The sequence below is a fragment of the Tupaia chinensis genome, unplaced genomic scaffold (assembly GCF_000334495.1).
Source record: "Tupaia chinensis unplaced genomic scaffold, TupChi_1.0 Scaffold000442_1, whole genome shotgun sequence".
NCBI lineage: Eukaryota > Metazoa > Chordata > Mammalia > Scandentia > Tupaiidae > Tupaia > Tupaia belangeri.
Window position 1 is genome coordinate 727217 of NW_006159947.1, and position 14633 is coordinate 741849.

At 40.7% G+C, this 14633-nt stretch overlaps 1 protein-coding gene across 4 annotated transcripts in view; it reads right to left on the reverse strand.

The window, feature by feature from the left end:
* Positions 1-14633, reverse strand: part of ATP8A1 (ATPase phospholipid transporting 8A1) — a 281662-nt gene that overhangs the window by 190455 nt on the left and 76574 nt on the right. For 2 of the 4 annotated variants that reach the window (XM_014590424.2, XM_014590422.2), the window contains exons 6-7: positions 11147-11187; positions 2990-3063 (exon numbers count right to left, since the gene is read on the reverse strand). In XM_014590424.2, coding sequence (XP_014445910.1) covers positions 2990-3063; positions 11147-11187 — 115 coding nt within the window. The remainder of the gene's footprint in view (positions 1-2989; positions 3064-11146; positions 11188-14633) is intronic. The other 2 variants (XM_014590421.2, XM_027774490.1) reach the window with 1 other exon arrangement.

Here is a 14633-nt window from a genome sequence, read left to right on the forward strand (position 1 = left end):
TTCCTGTGAAACGGTGCTCACTTGCAGGTGGAAATCACCGGGTATTTATTTTTACAGTGGGCAGTGCAGGATGAAGGCAGGTGTATCTCAAACCTGCATAGTGGTCAGCTAAAGTGTCTAAAAATAAGACTTAACATCAAAATATCTTTCTCTTAAATTGTGATTAAAAACGACTACCTATTTATTAAGGTTATATAGGTACAAAAGAGTTAGGAAATACAAAAAAACTCTTTGAGAAACGAACAACCAACTGAAAGGTAGCATTCTGCTGCTCGGATAGAATTGTCTAACAGCACAAACTTGATATTACACCTTAACCTCTACTGGATAAAACAATAAAACAGATCATCTTCTAAGATATAATAACATTTGAAAGAAATTAATCACTGTGGATGCTAAATTAAGATTATAGAGGGGCCAGAGGTGGCATGGTGGTTAAGGCTCTGGACTCCCACATGGCCAATGAGAGTTTGGGTCCTGGACCCATTGACTTGAAATTCATGCTGGGTGCATATGCGTGCGTGCCCAAAATCTCAGGAAGAGAATGGAGAAGAAGGGACTGCAGCATGGCCATGTCTCTGGTGGGTGATTTCTCACTTCCTCTCTCACTGCCTCTGTCTCTCTGGGGAGTGTATGCACTCTGTGGCAAGACTTAAAAAAAATATATCTGAAACTGTTTGATCTACCAGTATTGATAGCCAGCAATAAATGTTTTCAATGTTTAGATAACCAACACCATAAAACTGCTCTAAAGTTGAAGAAATACAAACACAGGGAACCAGCAGTTAGTGTAATGGCTATGTCGCTGGACTCCCACGTAGTCGACCATGGTTCGTGTCCCAGACCCGGTGGCTTAAAACTCACGCCGGGCGCGTGTGCATGCGTGCCCAAGATCCCGAGAGGAGAATGGAGGAGAAGGGATTGCGGAGTGGCCATCCCCCCTGGGGGGTGATTTCTCGCATTCTGTCTCTCTGTCTCTCTGTCTGCCTGGCAAGCGCACGTGCCCTATAGCAAAAAAACCTCTAAAAAAACAAAAAAAAAAAAAGAAAGGAATACAAACACAGAGCTTGCTGGGCAGTTTTGGGAGTGGATAGAGGCAACTATTTAAACATTTTTCAACCTAGGTTACGTATAAGGTCAAAACATTACCTTGCCATTTTTGAGCATATAAAAATAAATTTTGGAATTCAAATTCAAATTCATCTCTGGTTCTCTTCATCTTAACATCTCTAAAATTTTAATCAGGAAAACATGAATACTTTCTTAACTTGCTAGAAAGTATTGTTACTATTGTTTGGAACTTTCTTAAGAGAGATGATATTCAGATGGACAATTATCCAAAACATTTATCAAGCTTAGTACCACCAGAGGCATATCATTCTGGTAGGTACTTGTACAGCGCCTCAATTTAAGCAAAAGCAGAACTGGGGAATCAAAAATGTGGTCATTTAATCTGTCTTCCTCAATGTAAAAGATGTAAAATCAAGGCCTGAAAAAGTTGCTTGTTCAAAATGACCAAGCTGGGATAAGAATGCTGGTTTTCTGTCTCCCAAGCACAGCTGTCCCCAATACCTGGTATTACGAAGAACTGAAGCTAGTGACCACAGACACCCTCAAACTCAGCCTCACATGGGTAAGTGCAAACAGTTGGCTTTGCTTCTGTTTTAGAAACGTACCCTGATAAAGTTATAATCAAAAGAAACTAAGAAGAGAAAGGTTCATTCAAAAAGATTCTTATCAGGACCAGCAGATGGCATAATGGTTCCATCTCTGACTCCCACGTAGGGAACCGTGGTTCAAGTCCCAGATCCAACAACTTAGAACTCACATCGGGCGCATGTGTGTGCATGCCTAAGAGCCCAAGAGGAGAATGGAGGAGAAAGGATTGTGGCATGGCCATCCATCCTGGGGGGTGATTTCTTGCTTTCTGTCTCTCTATCTGTCTCTATGGCAAGCATATGTGCCTTAGAGCAAAAATCTCTCTCAAAAAAAAAAAATAAATAAAAGATTCTTATTAATTTTTCTTAAGACCAAATTCTATAGGAGCATGACACAAAATGAGGTCTACTACAAAATATAGAAATATAACTACAGTAGTTACTTCAATTGCCTATAGACTTATTGCTTAAATATCAAGGTAATTCTCACTTGTTCACTTAAGTTCCATTAACTTGTGAATAATCACTTTAAGTAATGACCTGATTAAATAGATTTTGAAAAAAAAGACACCGTCCATATTTATATGTGAATTTTTACAAATAAAACTGTCCAAGGAAATGATGATAAACAACCTCTAAAATATGAAAACCATTTCTTATTCATTTCTATTAGGACTCATTTCACAGCTTTTAAGCCCAAAACCATTTTTATAAAAACCACATTCTTTAAAGGGTAACAGTGCCCATATGTTCCGAATACTAATTTGCAGCTGTCTTAAATATGAGTGAAATAAAAAAAAATGATCTAAATTCAGTCACAGAAGGAACTAAAAAGTAGGAACAAAGTCTACTTTTGTTGCTGGAAGAGTATGGCATTTCAAAAGGCATGAGGACATGGAATCTTCCATTTTCTTGTACCATTTCCCCAGAAGGATCAAAAAACCTTTGTAGCAATATCTGAGTGCATCATAAAGGGACTTATGATGAACGGGACGGAAAGACAACATCGATAGAACCCAATCCATGTATTATAGAAAATGAATAACAGGAAGTCTTCGCAGAGTTAGTGGTCCATATAAAAGAATCTGGACACATCCAGAAAGACAGTAGACTCTTCACAGTCAGTTGTGAATGTATCTATCACTTATTCTCTATGGCAAACATGAAAAAGCCCTGTTAGGTCCAATCACCGTTTTCAATGCTTATTTCAAAATCACTAGAGAGGTTTCAAATTCTTCGTTTATTCCTTATTTCCTTGGAGGAATCGCAAGGTCAATGCAGGGTAGAGAAACCATCCTCTACACTGTTTGAGCATCAGTAGCCATCTCTACCTTGATGAAAGAAGGACAGTGTCAGCAGGTATAAAGTCTTTGCCTTTTATTATAACTATATCTCCAACATTTACCTGAAAGAAAACTGGGAATTGGTTAATTACATGCATTGAAACGTAGTTACAAATAAACAGCCTGTTGGATTAAGAATACAGTAAAAATGGTTAATGGCAGACGAGAACCACTGATCTTCACAAAATGGTATAAAATGATCTAAGCGTGAAGCCATGGTGGGGAGGGATCGTTTTAAAAATAGACACCGTGTCTTCTGACCAGCGAGGTAACTCTTCTCAATAAAATGAATCTGTTCATTCTACCTACTGACATCTCAACTTCGCACCTTCTCTCTTTTTGACATAAAAATAAAAAGAAGGAATTGACCCTTTTTAAATAATTAATTTATTTTTTGAGAGGTTTCTGCTATAGGGCACATTCACTCACAGAAAAATGGAGAAAGACAGAAAGCGAGAAATCACCCCCGCAGGGCAGATGGCCACACCACAATCCCTTCTCCGCCATTCTCCTCTCGGGATCTTGGGCACGCACGCACACGCACCCGGCATGAGTTTAAGCCACCGGATCCGGGACTTGAACCGCCGTTGACTACATGGGAGTCCATAGCCATTACGCTAATTGCTGGTCCTGACCCATTGAAATCTTTACCCTCCTGAAGGAAATCTCAACATAACTGGAGAAACCACTGCATATTTGATTATTACTTCTCACGGTGACCCTAAGAGCCCTACAGTTCACAATTTAGTGGAAGAAAATTGAGTCTAAGATTCTACGTTATTTGCATGGACTCAAACCCACCTCTGTCTGGCAGGCTTGATTTTGCACATGTAGACTGAGTCAAACCACCACTGCATTTCGAATTGGAAATAAACAGCTTACTCTCTATTTTACTTCCTGTTAATGTTTTTCTGAGCAAGGCACGAAACAATATAAAGGACACACGATGGCCAGAAAGTGTTAGAAGTGACTGAAGTGACAGACTTGTCAGAGCTGTTGGCAAACAATCCGCTCCAACCGAATGACAACCTGCTGCCCTGAAGCCGCCCAGCCACTCCCATTAGACCGTACCGGCTGCCTTCTCTCTTAGTAGCCAAATGAGCCCCCAAATAAGTTTCAATGCTCAATGGAGGTTCAGAAGCCTTCTTAGGTAGAGCCTTTTTGTTCTTTTTATTTGGAGAGGTTTTTGCTATAGGGTGTGTGCGCTTGCCAGAAAGACGGAGAGAGAGAAAGCGATAAATCACTCCCCAAGGGGGATGGCCACATCGCAATCCCTTCTCCTCCATTCTCCTCTCGGGATCTTGGGCACGTGCGCACAAGCGCCCAGCTGAGTTTAAGCCACCAGGGCTGGGACTCGAACCATGGTCGGCTACATGGGAGTTCAGTGACATAGCCATTACGCTAACTGCTGGTCCCTAGCCTTTTTGTTCTTTTTCTCCCCCTACCTTTTCTTGAATTCTGAGATAACACGTTATTGGGGGATGGAGAGTACAGGGTCCTGCAAGGTGTTCACGATGAGAAATAATAGAATTTGTGGTGACTGGTCATGAGTGAGTTCTCCTTCATGGAGCAGGAAGAACAGGTTAGGCCAGGTGGTGTGAGCAGGTGTGGCGTTAGGAAGGGCAGGTGTTTTCTCATCTGTGGTTTATGTGCTGGTTACAGGAAGGGAAGCTCTAGACACTTTGACTGAAAAGTGATTGATTTCAGTTGAAACCTGAGATGTGGACTACTTGAAATGGTCAAACTGCCCGGAACCTTAGGATCAAACACTCTCATCTCTAAAAAGAGAAAAACGGGAAAGATAAGAAACTGCAGGTATAAATGTAATTTAGCCTTTAAACTAATGTGTTATGATAGTACTTTCATGGCCAGATCCTGAAATATAAATTCTTGGGCCAGCAGGTAATATAGTGGTTAAGATGCTGGAATTCCCACATGGCCGACCACAGTTAGAGTCCAAGGTCTGGCGCTTGCTTTCTCTCTCTGTGTGTCTTTCTAGGACAAAACTCATGTAAATAAATAAATAAATAAATAAATAAACTTTAAAAAATATGTGTGTGTTTATGTGCTTACATACATAAATAAATTCTCTGCCACCCTGGGACTTGAGAAAATGCGATCCAGGTTAGCATTTAAGTGTTCTTTAATCATCTCCTGTGTGTGGGGACCAGCAGTTAGTGTAATGGCTATGTCACTGGACTCCCATGTAGGCGACCGTGGTTTGAGTCCCAGACCCAGGGGCTTAAAACTCACGCTGGGCGCGTGTGGGTGCATGCCCAAGATCCCGAGAGGAGAATGGAGGAGAAGGGACTGCGGAATGGCCATCCCCCATGGGGGGTGATTTCTCGCTGTCTCTCTCTGTGTCTGTCTGGTGAGCGCATGTGCCCTATGGCAAAAACCTCTCTCAAAAAAAAAAAATCATCTCCTGTGTGTTAAAGTTTCCTCCTTAATTATACTATATGCTTCATAAAATCAGTATCCTATCTGTCTAGAATCTAACAGGAAGACTTGCCGAAAAGCCCTAATAGATTGCACTGTTTTCCAACACCTTTCTTGACTGTGAGACAAGAGGGACTTTTGATTATTAATCTGAAGAAAGCATTAACACCTTCTATGGAGTCATGTAGTCACCCCAGCAGTCTGGGAAAGACAAAGGCTCGTGAAATGTGAAGTAGTTCTTTTTACATTACCATGAAGACAGCAGGGACCCACTCTCTTTCTCCTTACGATGCCACGTTTTAGAAGAATTGCTTTTAAGACATCGCAGCTTCTCTTCTCATTTAGGTTCTGAACTCCTAAAGCTTTCCCCCTCCAGACCAATAAGGTCTTAAGAAGAGACAGTCAATATCCAAAAATGCTTCAGTCACATATTCCAGTGGAAGGAAAACCATGAAAAGGCAGGTTTCGCCCCGGGAGTGCTGAAGCTAAGGAAATAGCTAAGGGCTTTAGTCCACTATCTTCAGCCTTCTAATGTCAAAGGCGTTAGCTACTATGATTGAGAATTATACAAAACGCTAAGAGTACCAAACGGTAATAAAGCATTTAAAAATCAAACTGTCAGGACCAGCAGATGGTATAATGGTTATGTTGCTGGACTTCCATGCAGTTGACAGTGGTTCAAGAACTGGACTGGGCGATTTAAAACTCATGCTCGGCGCCTGTGCGTGCATGCCCAAGATCCCGAGAGGAGAATAGAGGAGAAGGAATTGCAGCAAGGCCATCCCCTTTGGGGGGTGATTTCTCACTTTCTGTCTCTCTGGCTCTCTCTGTCTCTTTGGTAAGTGTATGTGCCCTAGAGCAAAAATCTCTCTCTCTCTCTCAAAAAAAAAAAATTAAACTGTCCAATTCTAGGTCCCATAAGTTCATTAAGGGATTTTTGGAGCTACCAAGTCTTCAGCCAAAGAAACAGATTTTGTGGTAGAACATCATGCACTAAAGCAGATTTACAGACAGACTTTTATGTATGCCTACACCCGCCATGCTCTGCTTTCTCACTCAGCCAGAAGAATGCACAGATTTAAGATTCTCTGCCTAAACCCTCCACCTGTGTATATATCTCAAAAACCTATTAACAGTCTCAGCTGCACCTCAGTGCAAAGAACCTGCCATTAAGTAAGGCAGCGGAAGCCAACTGCTGGCATTTCAGACTGGAGATGCAGGTCTTCGTGGAGCCCTTTGTGAGTGCAATATTTTCTTCTAAAATGAAGTGTCTGCAACGTAACCTTTTGCGACAGGGAAAGGCTTCAGAATAGTAACTGGAGAGAGGAACTAGCTGGAAAGAGGAGCTCTCAGTGTCTAAAGCTGCAGTTGCCCATCTGTGGGTGACCAGATGTCTGCTGTGTAACTTTGGAGGTCCTTGGAGAACCATGAAGCAGCAACCGCAGTAACCACACATTCAGAAAGGCAGACAAAGCAAGAACCCTGAATTAAAGGCCATTTGCACTGAGGTTTATCTTATTACTTCGGCATGCGGATGACACTCTCGGTTTTGGTGTATTGATTTTATCTTTAATCGCACAAATTATTGTATAGGTGAAGACAAGATGTGCTCCACAGCCTGCTTAAGCCAACCAGGGAGCCTCCTTTAGTGCTGGCCCCAGACCCGTTCAATAAGCCATGTTTACATAATTGGCATCTTGGCATACACAGTCCTGCCCTTTCAGCTATTCACATATTTTATGACAGAGGAACCGCTTGTTGCTATGAGTGCACTGCTTGGCCCACACATTCAAGAACTATCTGTTGAATGAATAGTATGAATTGTGTGTGTGTATGCGTGTGTGTGCGTGTGTGTGTGTTTGTGTGTGTATATATGCTTTTAGACCAAGCCTTCTATTTTGAGATCTTCCTGCTTCAGCCCCCTGAGTAGCTGGGACTACAGGCATGTGCCACCGTGCCTGTTTTTCAGGATGGGTGGGGAACCGAACCCAGATCTCCCCAATAGCCTCAGCTTGCTGAGCAGCATCCAGCCTGCACAAACACAGGTAGGCCAGTCTACATTCTGTCTGGTTGTCACGGAAGGTGACATGATAGCTTTCACTACTCATAAAACATATGACTGTAGAACGTCGTCATCTACTTAGAAAAAGCTTTCCCTATCGGATGTTCACTTTTCACTATAACAGGGCACAACTAATACTTTTATACGCGTAGAAGTTTTCTCCCACTTTATGATTATTTTCTCGGGATAAAGTCTCAGCATGCCCTTTTCATGGTTCTTAATACGTGTGAACAGCCAAACTGCTACTCCACAATGGCATGCAGAGGAAATAGTCCTAAAAATTAAAGTCTTAAAATACAAGTAAGTTTTTATTTATTGAGTAGATAACAAGTGAGACTTCAGTGTTAGTGAACTTGCAACTCTCATTATTAGGTTGCATATTATCCTGAATTTAGCTGCTTATGCTACTTCTTCTAGCTTGTTATCAGTTTATATTTCTTATTTTTGTAACAATGATCTTAATATTTTGTCATACTTGTTTTCTTTTAAGAATTATTTTATTTAAATTTATTTAGTTTTTTATTTTAATTTAACCAAATAGAGAGAGAGAGAGAAAGTGAGAAAGCAAACTGCCAGGTCCAGGACTCAAACCGTGGTAGGCCATGAGGGAGTCCAGTGCCCTTAACCACTATGCCAACTGCCGGCCCCTATTTGGTCATATTTGGTGCAAATATTTTATTTAGCCTACCTAACTTTATATGTGGTAATCTTTTTGTGTATGAGTTTTAAAACTTATGTAGTCAAATTCTATAGATCTCAACATTCTTTTCCAAATACTTATGAAAGTCTTTATTTGTATGTTGTTAAAAAATGTTTTAACACATAAATCTTTCAGCCAGTAAGAAATTATTTTAGCATTGCTGTGACTTATACATAAAATATTCAAGCATTATTTCTTGAAACTGCTAACCTATGATAGCATGATTAGCCCTACCAACTATTTGTCTCTTTTATCAAATATTGAACGAGCTTTATTTCAGAGTATTGTATTCTCTTCTAAGTATTCCAACTTATTACATGCTGTTCTATTCATCAGTCTATTTATATAACAGATCTACACTATTCTAATAACTTTTTGTTTCCATTTTACTCACATAGTTAATACTTACACATTGTTACTCATTGTTCCACGATACTATATATATATATTTTTTTTTTAGAGAGTTTTCTGCTACAGGGCGCGTGTGCTCGCCAGAAAGACAGAGACAGACAGAGAGACAGAAAGCGAGAAATCACCCCCCAGGGGGGATGGCTACGCCGCAATCCCTTCTCCTCCATTCTCCTCTCAGGATCTTGGGCACACACGCACATGCGCCCGCGTGAGTTTTAAGCCACCGGGTCCAGGACTCGAACCGCAGTCGACTATGTGGGAGTCCAGCGACATAGCCATTACGCCAACTGCTGGTCCCTTCAAGTGTTCATTCTTGAATATCAGATCAATCATTTTAGTCAACTTTTGAGAAAAAAAATAATTCCCCTGGGATTATATTACACGCATAGCTGGGAAATGATACTTTAATTTTTCTAAGACTATGACATATTTGAACATGTATGGGAATCTTTGACACCTAGAAGTTTTAATGCTTTCTTGACAAAAGTCACATACAACATTTAAGTTTCTTTGTAAGCATCTCACACATAACTGGGAATGAGTCCCCTTTTTCACTGTTTTCTTTTTTTTTCTTAGAGAGATTTTTTTTTTTTTTGCTATAGGGCACATGCACTCACCAGAGAGACACACAGAGAGAAATAGACAGACAGAAGTGAGAAATCACCCAACCCCAGGCGGGATGGCCCCATTGTAATCTCTTCTCCTCCATTCTCCCCTTGGGATTTTGGACAAGGCGGCCCATGTGCTCGCCTTGAGTTTTAAGCCACTGGGTCCAGGACTCAAACCACGGTCAACTGCATGGCAGTCCAGTGACGTAACCATTACACCATCTGCTGGTCCCCAATATATTTTCTAACCTGATATTGCCAATACAAATATGGTGTACATTTTTGAATATTTATCTTGAGTTCTTCACTAAAAGAACTTTTACTAATTTTAATGAATTATTCTATTATAATTATTATTAACTATCTTCCTTAGTTCGGTGGGATGACTTCTGGCAACACTTAAAATGTTATCCCTCTCCATCTCAGAATGGAAGACCCAGGTTAAGTGTGGCCCTGGTTTCCAAAACAACCAAAAATGCTAGAATGGGTAATCATAGTGATTTAATTTTTTATCTGTCAAAAATTGAAAAAGAGTTAAAATAATCCAGGCAGATTAGTGCAATGTTGAAATAATGATTGTCTATTAGAAAAATAAGATATCTAAAGGTTAATCTTGGAGTGAAGTTGTAGTTTTCTCCTGATTTTATGACTCTTTAATTTTTTGGGCAAAGTGGTCTAAGTAAGAAGAAATTGATACATCAATGAGTTATGATGTGAGTTTAAAATAACTACGCTGACAACCCTAGTACACAAAATACATTTATAATAAAATTCAATTTCTCATACTTGATATTCTACCTGTCTTCTCTCTAAAGTGTTTAACTCTGTTAGTGCTAGATAGGAACATAAAAGAAACTTATTTTGATAGTGTTTCTAAGCTTTTATTTTTCAAATTTTGTTCTCCCACAAAACAGACGAGTATCGTGAGAACAAACGAAGCAAGATCGAGGTATTTTCCTCTTTGTTACTCTTATGTCAAAGGCCGAAGAAGAGAGAGGGTGCATTTTCAACAACCCAGAAGAGGAGATGTCAGTCTGGTCTAGCCTCTGATTGGAAAGCAACAAAAATGCAATTAATTTTTGACTGAGAGGGGCCCTGTTCTCTGCAGAGATGCAAAGCATCCACGGGCACGGCTGGGAATAATGACGGGCATGGGAGCTATTGTCCTAGCAGGAGACTGCCCTGTAAGATGAACCGTCTAGTGTCGAGGCAGTCCCCTGGGTACAGTGGCTGGCTTCCAGGAAGGCTTTTACCACGTTACAAAGTTATGCACTTGCAGATGACCAGAGGGTAAATCTTTAAGAATTCAGCAAGTACACTAACAAGTGCTTACCTTTTGAAAGCTGGCGCTGGAAAGAACGCACACCTGGATAATACTTATTAAATTAAGCCTCGACTCACTAGCTACCTGCAAGAGGTCCATGAATAAACTAACCTCTCCTGTTATGGAACTGACTTCCAGTTCAATAGAAGATGTTTATATATTGTAAGACTTGTTTCTCCCCCAAAGAACTCAGCAATATGCAATTGTGATTAGTCTCAAATGTGAATTTGAGGTAAAATACGTAAACGTTTAACAGCAGAATTCTAGCTTTTCTTTTTACTAGGACAGATGATTAAAGCACAAAAGTACAACACAAAACAGTTCGCAGTGAAATAAAATCTATGGAAACAGTATCAAAATATCCTATGAAAGGAACAAAAAGTTCTGGATGTTGCTATTCAAAATAATAGCCTTTCTATAATATTGCAATTATAGTAAAAGGCCATGACTTAACTGAAGACTCCTTGCATATCTGCAACATTGATTACAAAATAGCTTTCAGATTAGTGGAATTCGTGTTATTTGCTTATATAAAAATTACATCTACTAGAGCACATCTATGTATCTCTTCCCCTGAAACAAAATAAAAATCAATGCCTACCTTTTCCCAGTGAACAATTTCCCAAGCACCATTTCTCAGAACTAGAAAGAGAGAAAGTGACATTTTTAGGAACAGTTTTTTACTTCCTATGAAGACGTACTTTATTTCCGTACAAAGTGAAGAAATGACCAGTTAACATGACAGCATCAAACAAAACAACTTTTATAGGTTTAAAAACTAATTATGGGGACCAGCAGTTGGCGTAATGGCTATGTCGCTGGACTCCCACGTAGTCGACCGCAGTTTGCGTCCTGGACCCGGTGGCTTGAACTCACGCAGGGAGCGTGTGTGTGCGTACCCAAGATCCCGAGAGGAGAATGGAGGAGAAGGGATTGCGATTGAACATGGAGTACTCGGGGCTTGAAGCTCAGAGAAAAAGCCATGGATTTAGCTGCTACCTCTAACTGTGCCTAGCAGAATCTTCCTCAAAATTACAAGGAATAGAAATTAAATGAGCACATGCTTCATTTTAATAAGAATTCAACAAAGAACGCTGTTCCAATCAACTATACCCAAAATTAACCAAAGCAGAAAGACTGGGCTATAAATCTGCGTTCATTTGACTTAGAAAAAAGATTGTTCAATAGCATCTAGAGTTCTTTTTTTTTCCATTTATTTCCTTCTAATCCTAAATCCTATTAAACAGTCACCCAATTGCAAATACTTAGGTTTTGTTTGTTTTCTACAGAAATCAGGTTCAGTACCACTAAAGTCAAGTGATAAGACAAGAAAATGAAAAGGTCAGTTTAGACATGATGACTGAGTGCTGGGGATGTATGGTCCAACATGGTGATGGCAGCTAATGATAGAATATTGGGTTGTTGCGGGACCAGGAGGTAACGTAATGGCTATGTCACTGGACTCCCATGTAGTCGACCGCGGTTTGAGTCCCAGACCCGGTGGCTTAAACTCACACTGGGCACGTGTGCGTGCGTGCCCAAGATTCCAAAAGGAGAATGGAGGAGAAGGGATTGCGATGTGGCCATCCCCCCTGGGGATTGATTTCCCGCTTTCTATCTCTCTGTCTCTCTCTGTCTTTCTGCTGAGTGCATGCGCCCTACAGGGAAAAACCTCTCAAAAAAAAAAAAATATTGGGTTGTTGGAAAAGTTACAGCGTATTTTTCTACATTTTTCTATGCAAAAAGATGTCATGACTTTTCTGATAACTCAGTACATTAGATAGCTGGTCCTTTGTATCTGCAGGTTCGACATCCACCGACCAGCCCACCTGAGATGGAAAACGTCGTGTTGCTGAGACGCTCCATAGTTAGTTTACAATCACTGCATCCGTACTGAACAGGAGAGATTTCCTTTCCTTATTCCCTAAAGAACACAGTGTAACTACTCTTTTTTCTTTTTTTTCTTTTTTTCTTTTCTTTTTTTTTGAAAGGTCCTTCACTATAGGGCGCGTGCGCTCGCCAGACAGACAGAGAGAGACAGAGAGACAGAAAGCAAGAAATCATCCCCCAGAGGGGATGGCCACGCCGCAATCCCTTCTCCTCCATTCTCCTCTTGGGATCTTGGGCACGCACGCACACGCGCCCGGCGTGGGTTTTAAGCCACCGGGTCTGGGATGTGAACCGCGGTCGACTACGTGGGAGTCCAGCGACATAGTCATTACGCTAACTGCTGGTTCCCACAGTGTAACTACTCTTTACAACACAAGTACAGCTTAGTAGATATTACATATTGTGAGTCATCTAGACATGATCCAAAGCACATGGGAGGAGTTACATGCAAATGCTCCTCTATTTTACATAAGGGACGAGAGCACCTGCAGATTTTGGTACCTGAGGTCCTGGAACCGAACACCTGCAGATACTAAGGGATGAATGTACACTCAACAACTGCTGACAGAGTAGTTCTTAAATGTTCTTGCCACAGGAAAAAATGCGTACGGGAGGTGACCGATAGGTTGATTAGCTTGATTTAATCATTTCACAACATACAGCTATGTCAACATCTCTCATTATATACATAAATGTAACTGTACGTATCCAAAAATGACAGCAATGATTATAACATAGTAAATAATATAAAAGATCTATGAGCAAAAAAGAAAGAAAAACAATGACTACATCAGGCTCATCTGAGGGGCTCAGAAGGTCAGGCAATTTGGGGTTCAATTCCCCCATGGTGACAAGTGGCTGGGATAGAGCAGCAGCCACCTCTTTAAATGGGGCTCACTGGTTCCCCCTGTTTGGGGTCCTCATCTGGCCCATGATCACAGGGTTTTCTTTTTCAACCTAAGTATAACTTACAACAAAATGAACAAATTTGAACTGTCCTTTAATGAGTTCTGAGAACTACAAACACTTTCGCAAGTCCCACTCAGAACAAGACCCAGAACTCCAGAAAGATCCTTTATGCTCCTTTGCAAGCCATCCCTTTGCCCCAAAGACAAGTATATATTAGTCACTACAGAGTCATCCGAGCTCACATGCAGGAATCATACCTTATGTATGTATTTTTGTATTGCCCTTTCTTTTTTTTTTGGGGGGGGGAGGTTTTCGCTATAGGGCGTGTGCGCTTGCCAGACAGACAGAGAAAGACATAGAGACAGAAAGTGAGAAATCACCCCCCAGGGGGGATGGTCACGCCGCAATCCCTTCTCCTCCATTCTCCTCTAGGGATCGTGGGCATGCACGCACACGCGCCCGGCGTGAGTTTTAAGCCACCGGGTCCGGGACGCGAACCGCGGTCGACTATGTGGGAGTCCAGCGACATAGCCATTATGCCAACTGCTGGTTCCCATGTATTGCCCTTTCAATCAGCACATCTGACATCCTCTTAAAAGGTTTTTCTTTCCTGCTTTAAACTGACATAGAACTATGAGAAGCAATTTCTGGACTCCATATTTATTCCAATCGTTTATCTTCACAATACTATACACCATCTTGGTTATCAGCACTATAACTATGTAAGTCTTGAAATTAGATAGTGTAAGCACTCCAACTTTTGTCTTTTTTCAATATTATTTTGGCTCTTCTAGATCCTTTGCATTCCCATATTTTTTTTCTTTATTTTTGTTTTGAGCAATGTTTCTTTCTAAGAATAATTTTATCTAACTTATCTATTTATTTTTAATTTTATCAGAGAGAGACAGGGTGAGAACAAGGCAGGGGGCTGGGGAGGACAGTGAGAAAGCAAGCCGCCAGGTCTAGGACTTGAACCATGGTCAGTCATGTTGGAATCCAGCGCCCTTAACCACCACGCCACCTGCTAGCCCCTCCAAATTTTCTATTCAAACTGTTAATTCTTAAAGTAACACATATACACACACCACTCCTGGAGTTTGACTTGAGGCTCAAATCTTTCAATTCATAGAGTAGCTATAATCTCTCCATTTGTCTACCATAATTTCTCTTAGGTAGGTTTTGTAGTTTTCAGTGAATGAGTATTTTATAAAGTTTGTTTATTGATATCTGATGTTTTCTCTGAATATTATAAGTGATATTTTCTATCCTTTTTTTTTTTTTTTTTTGAG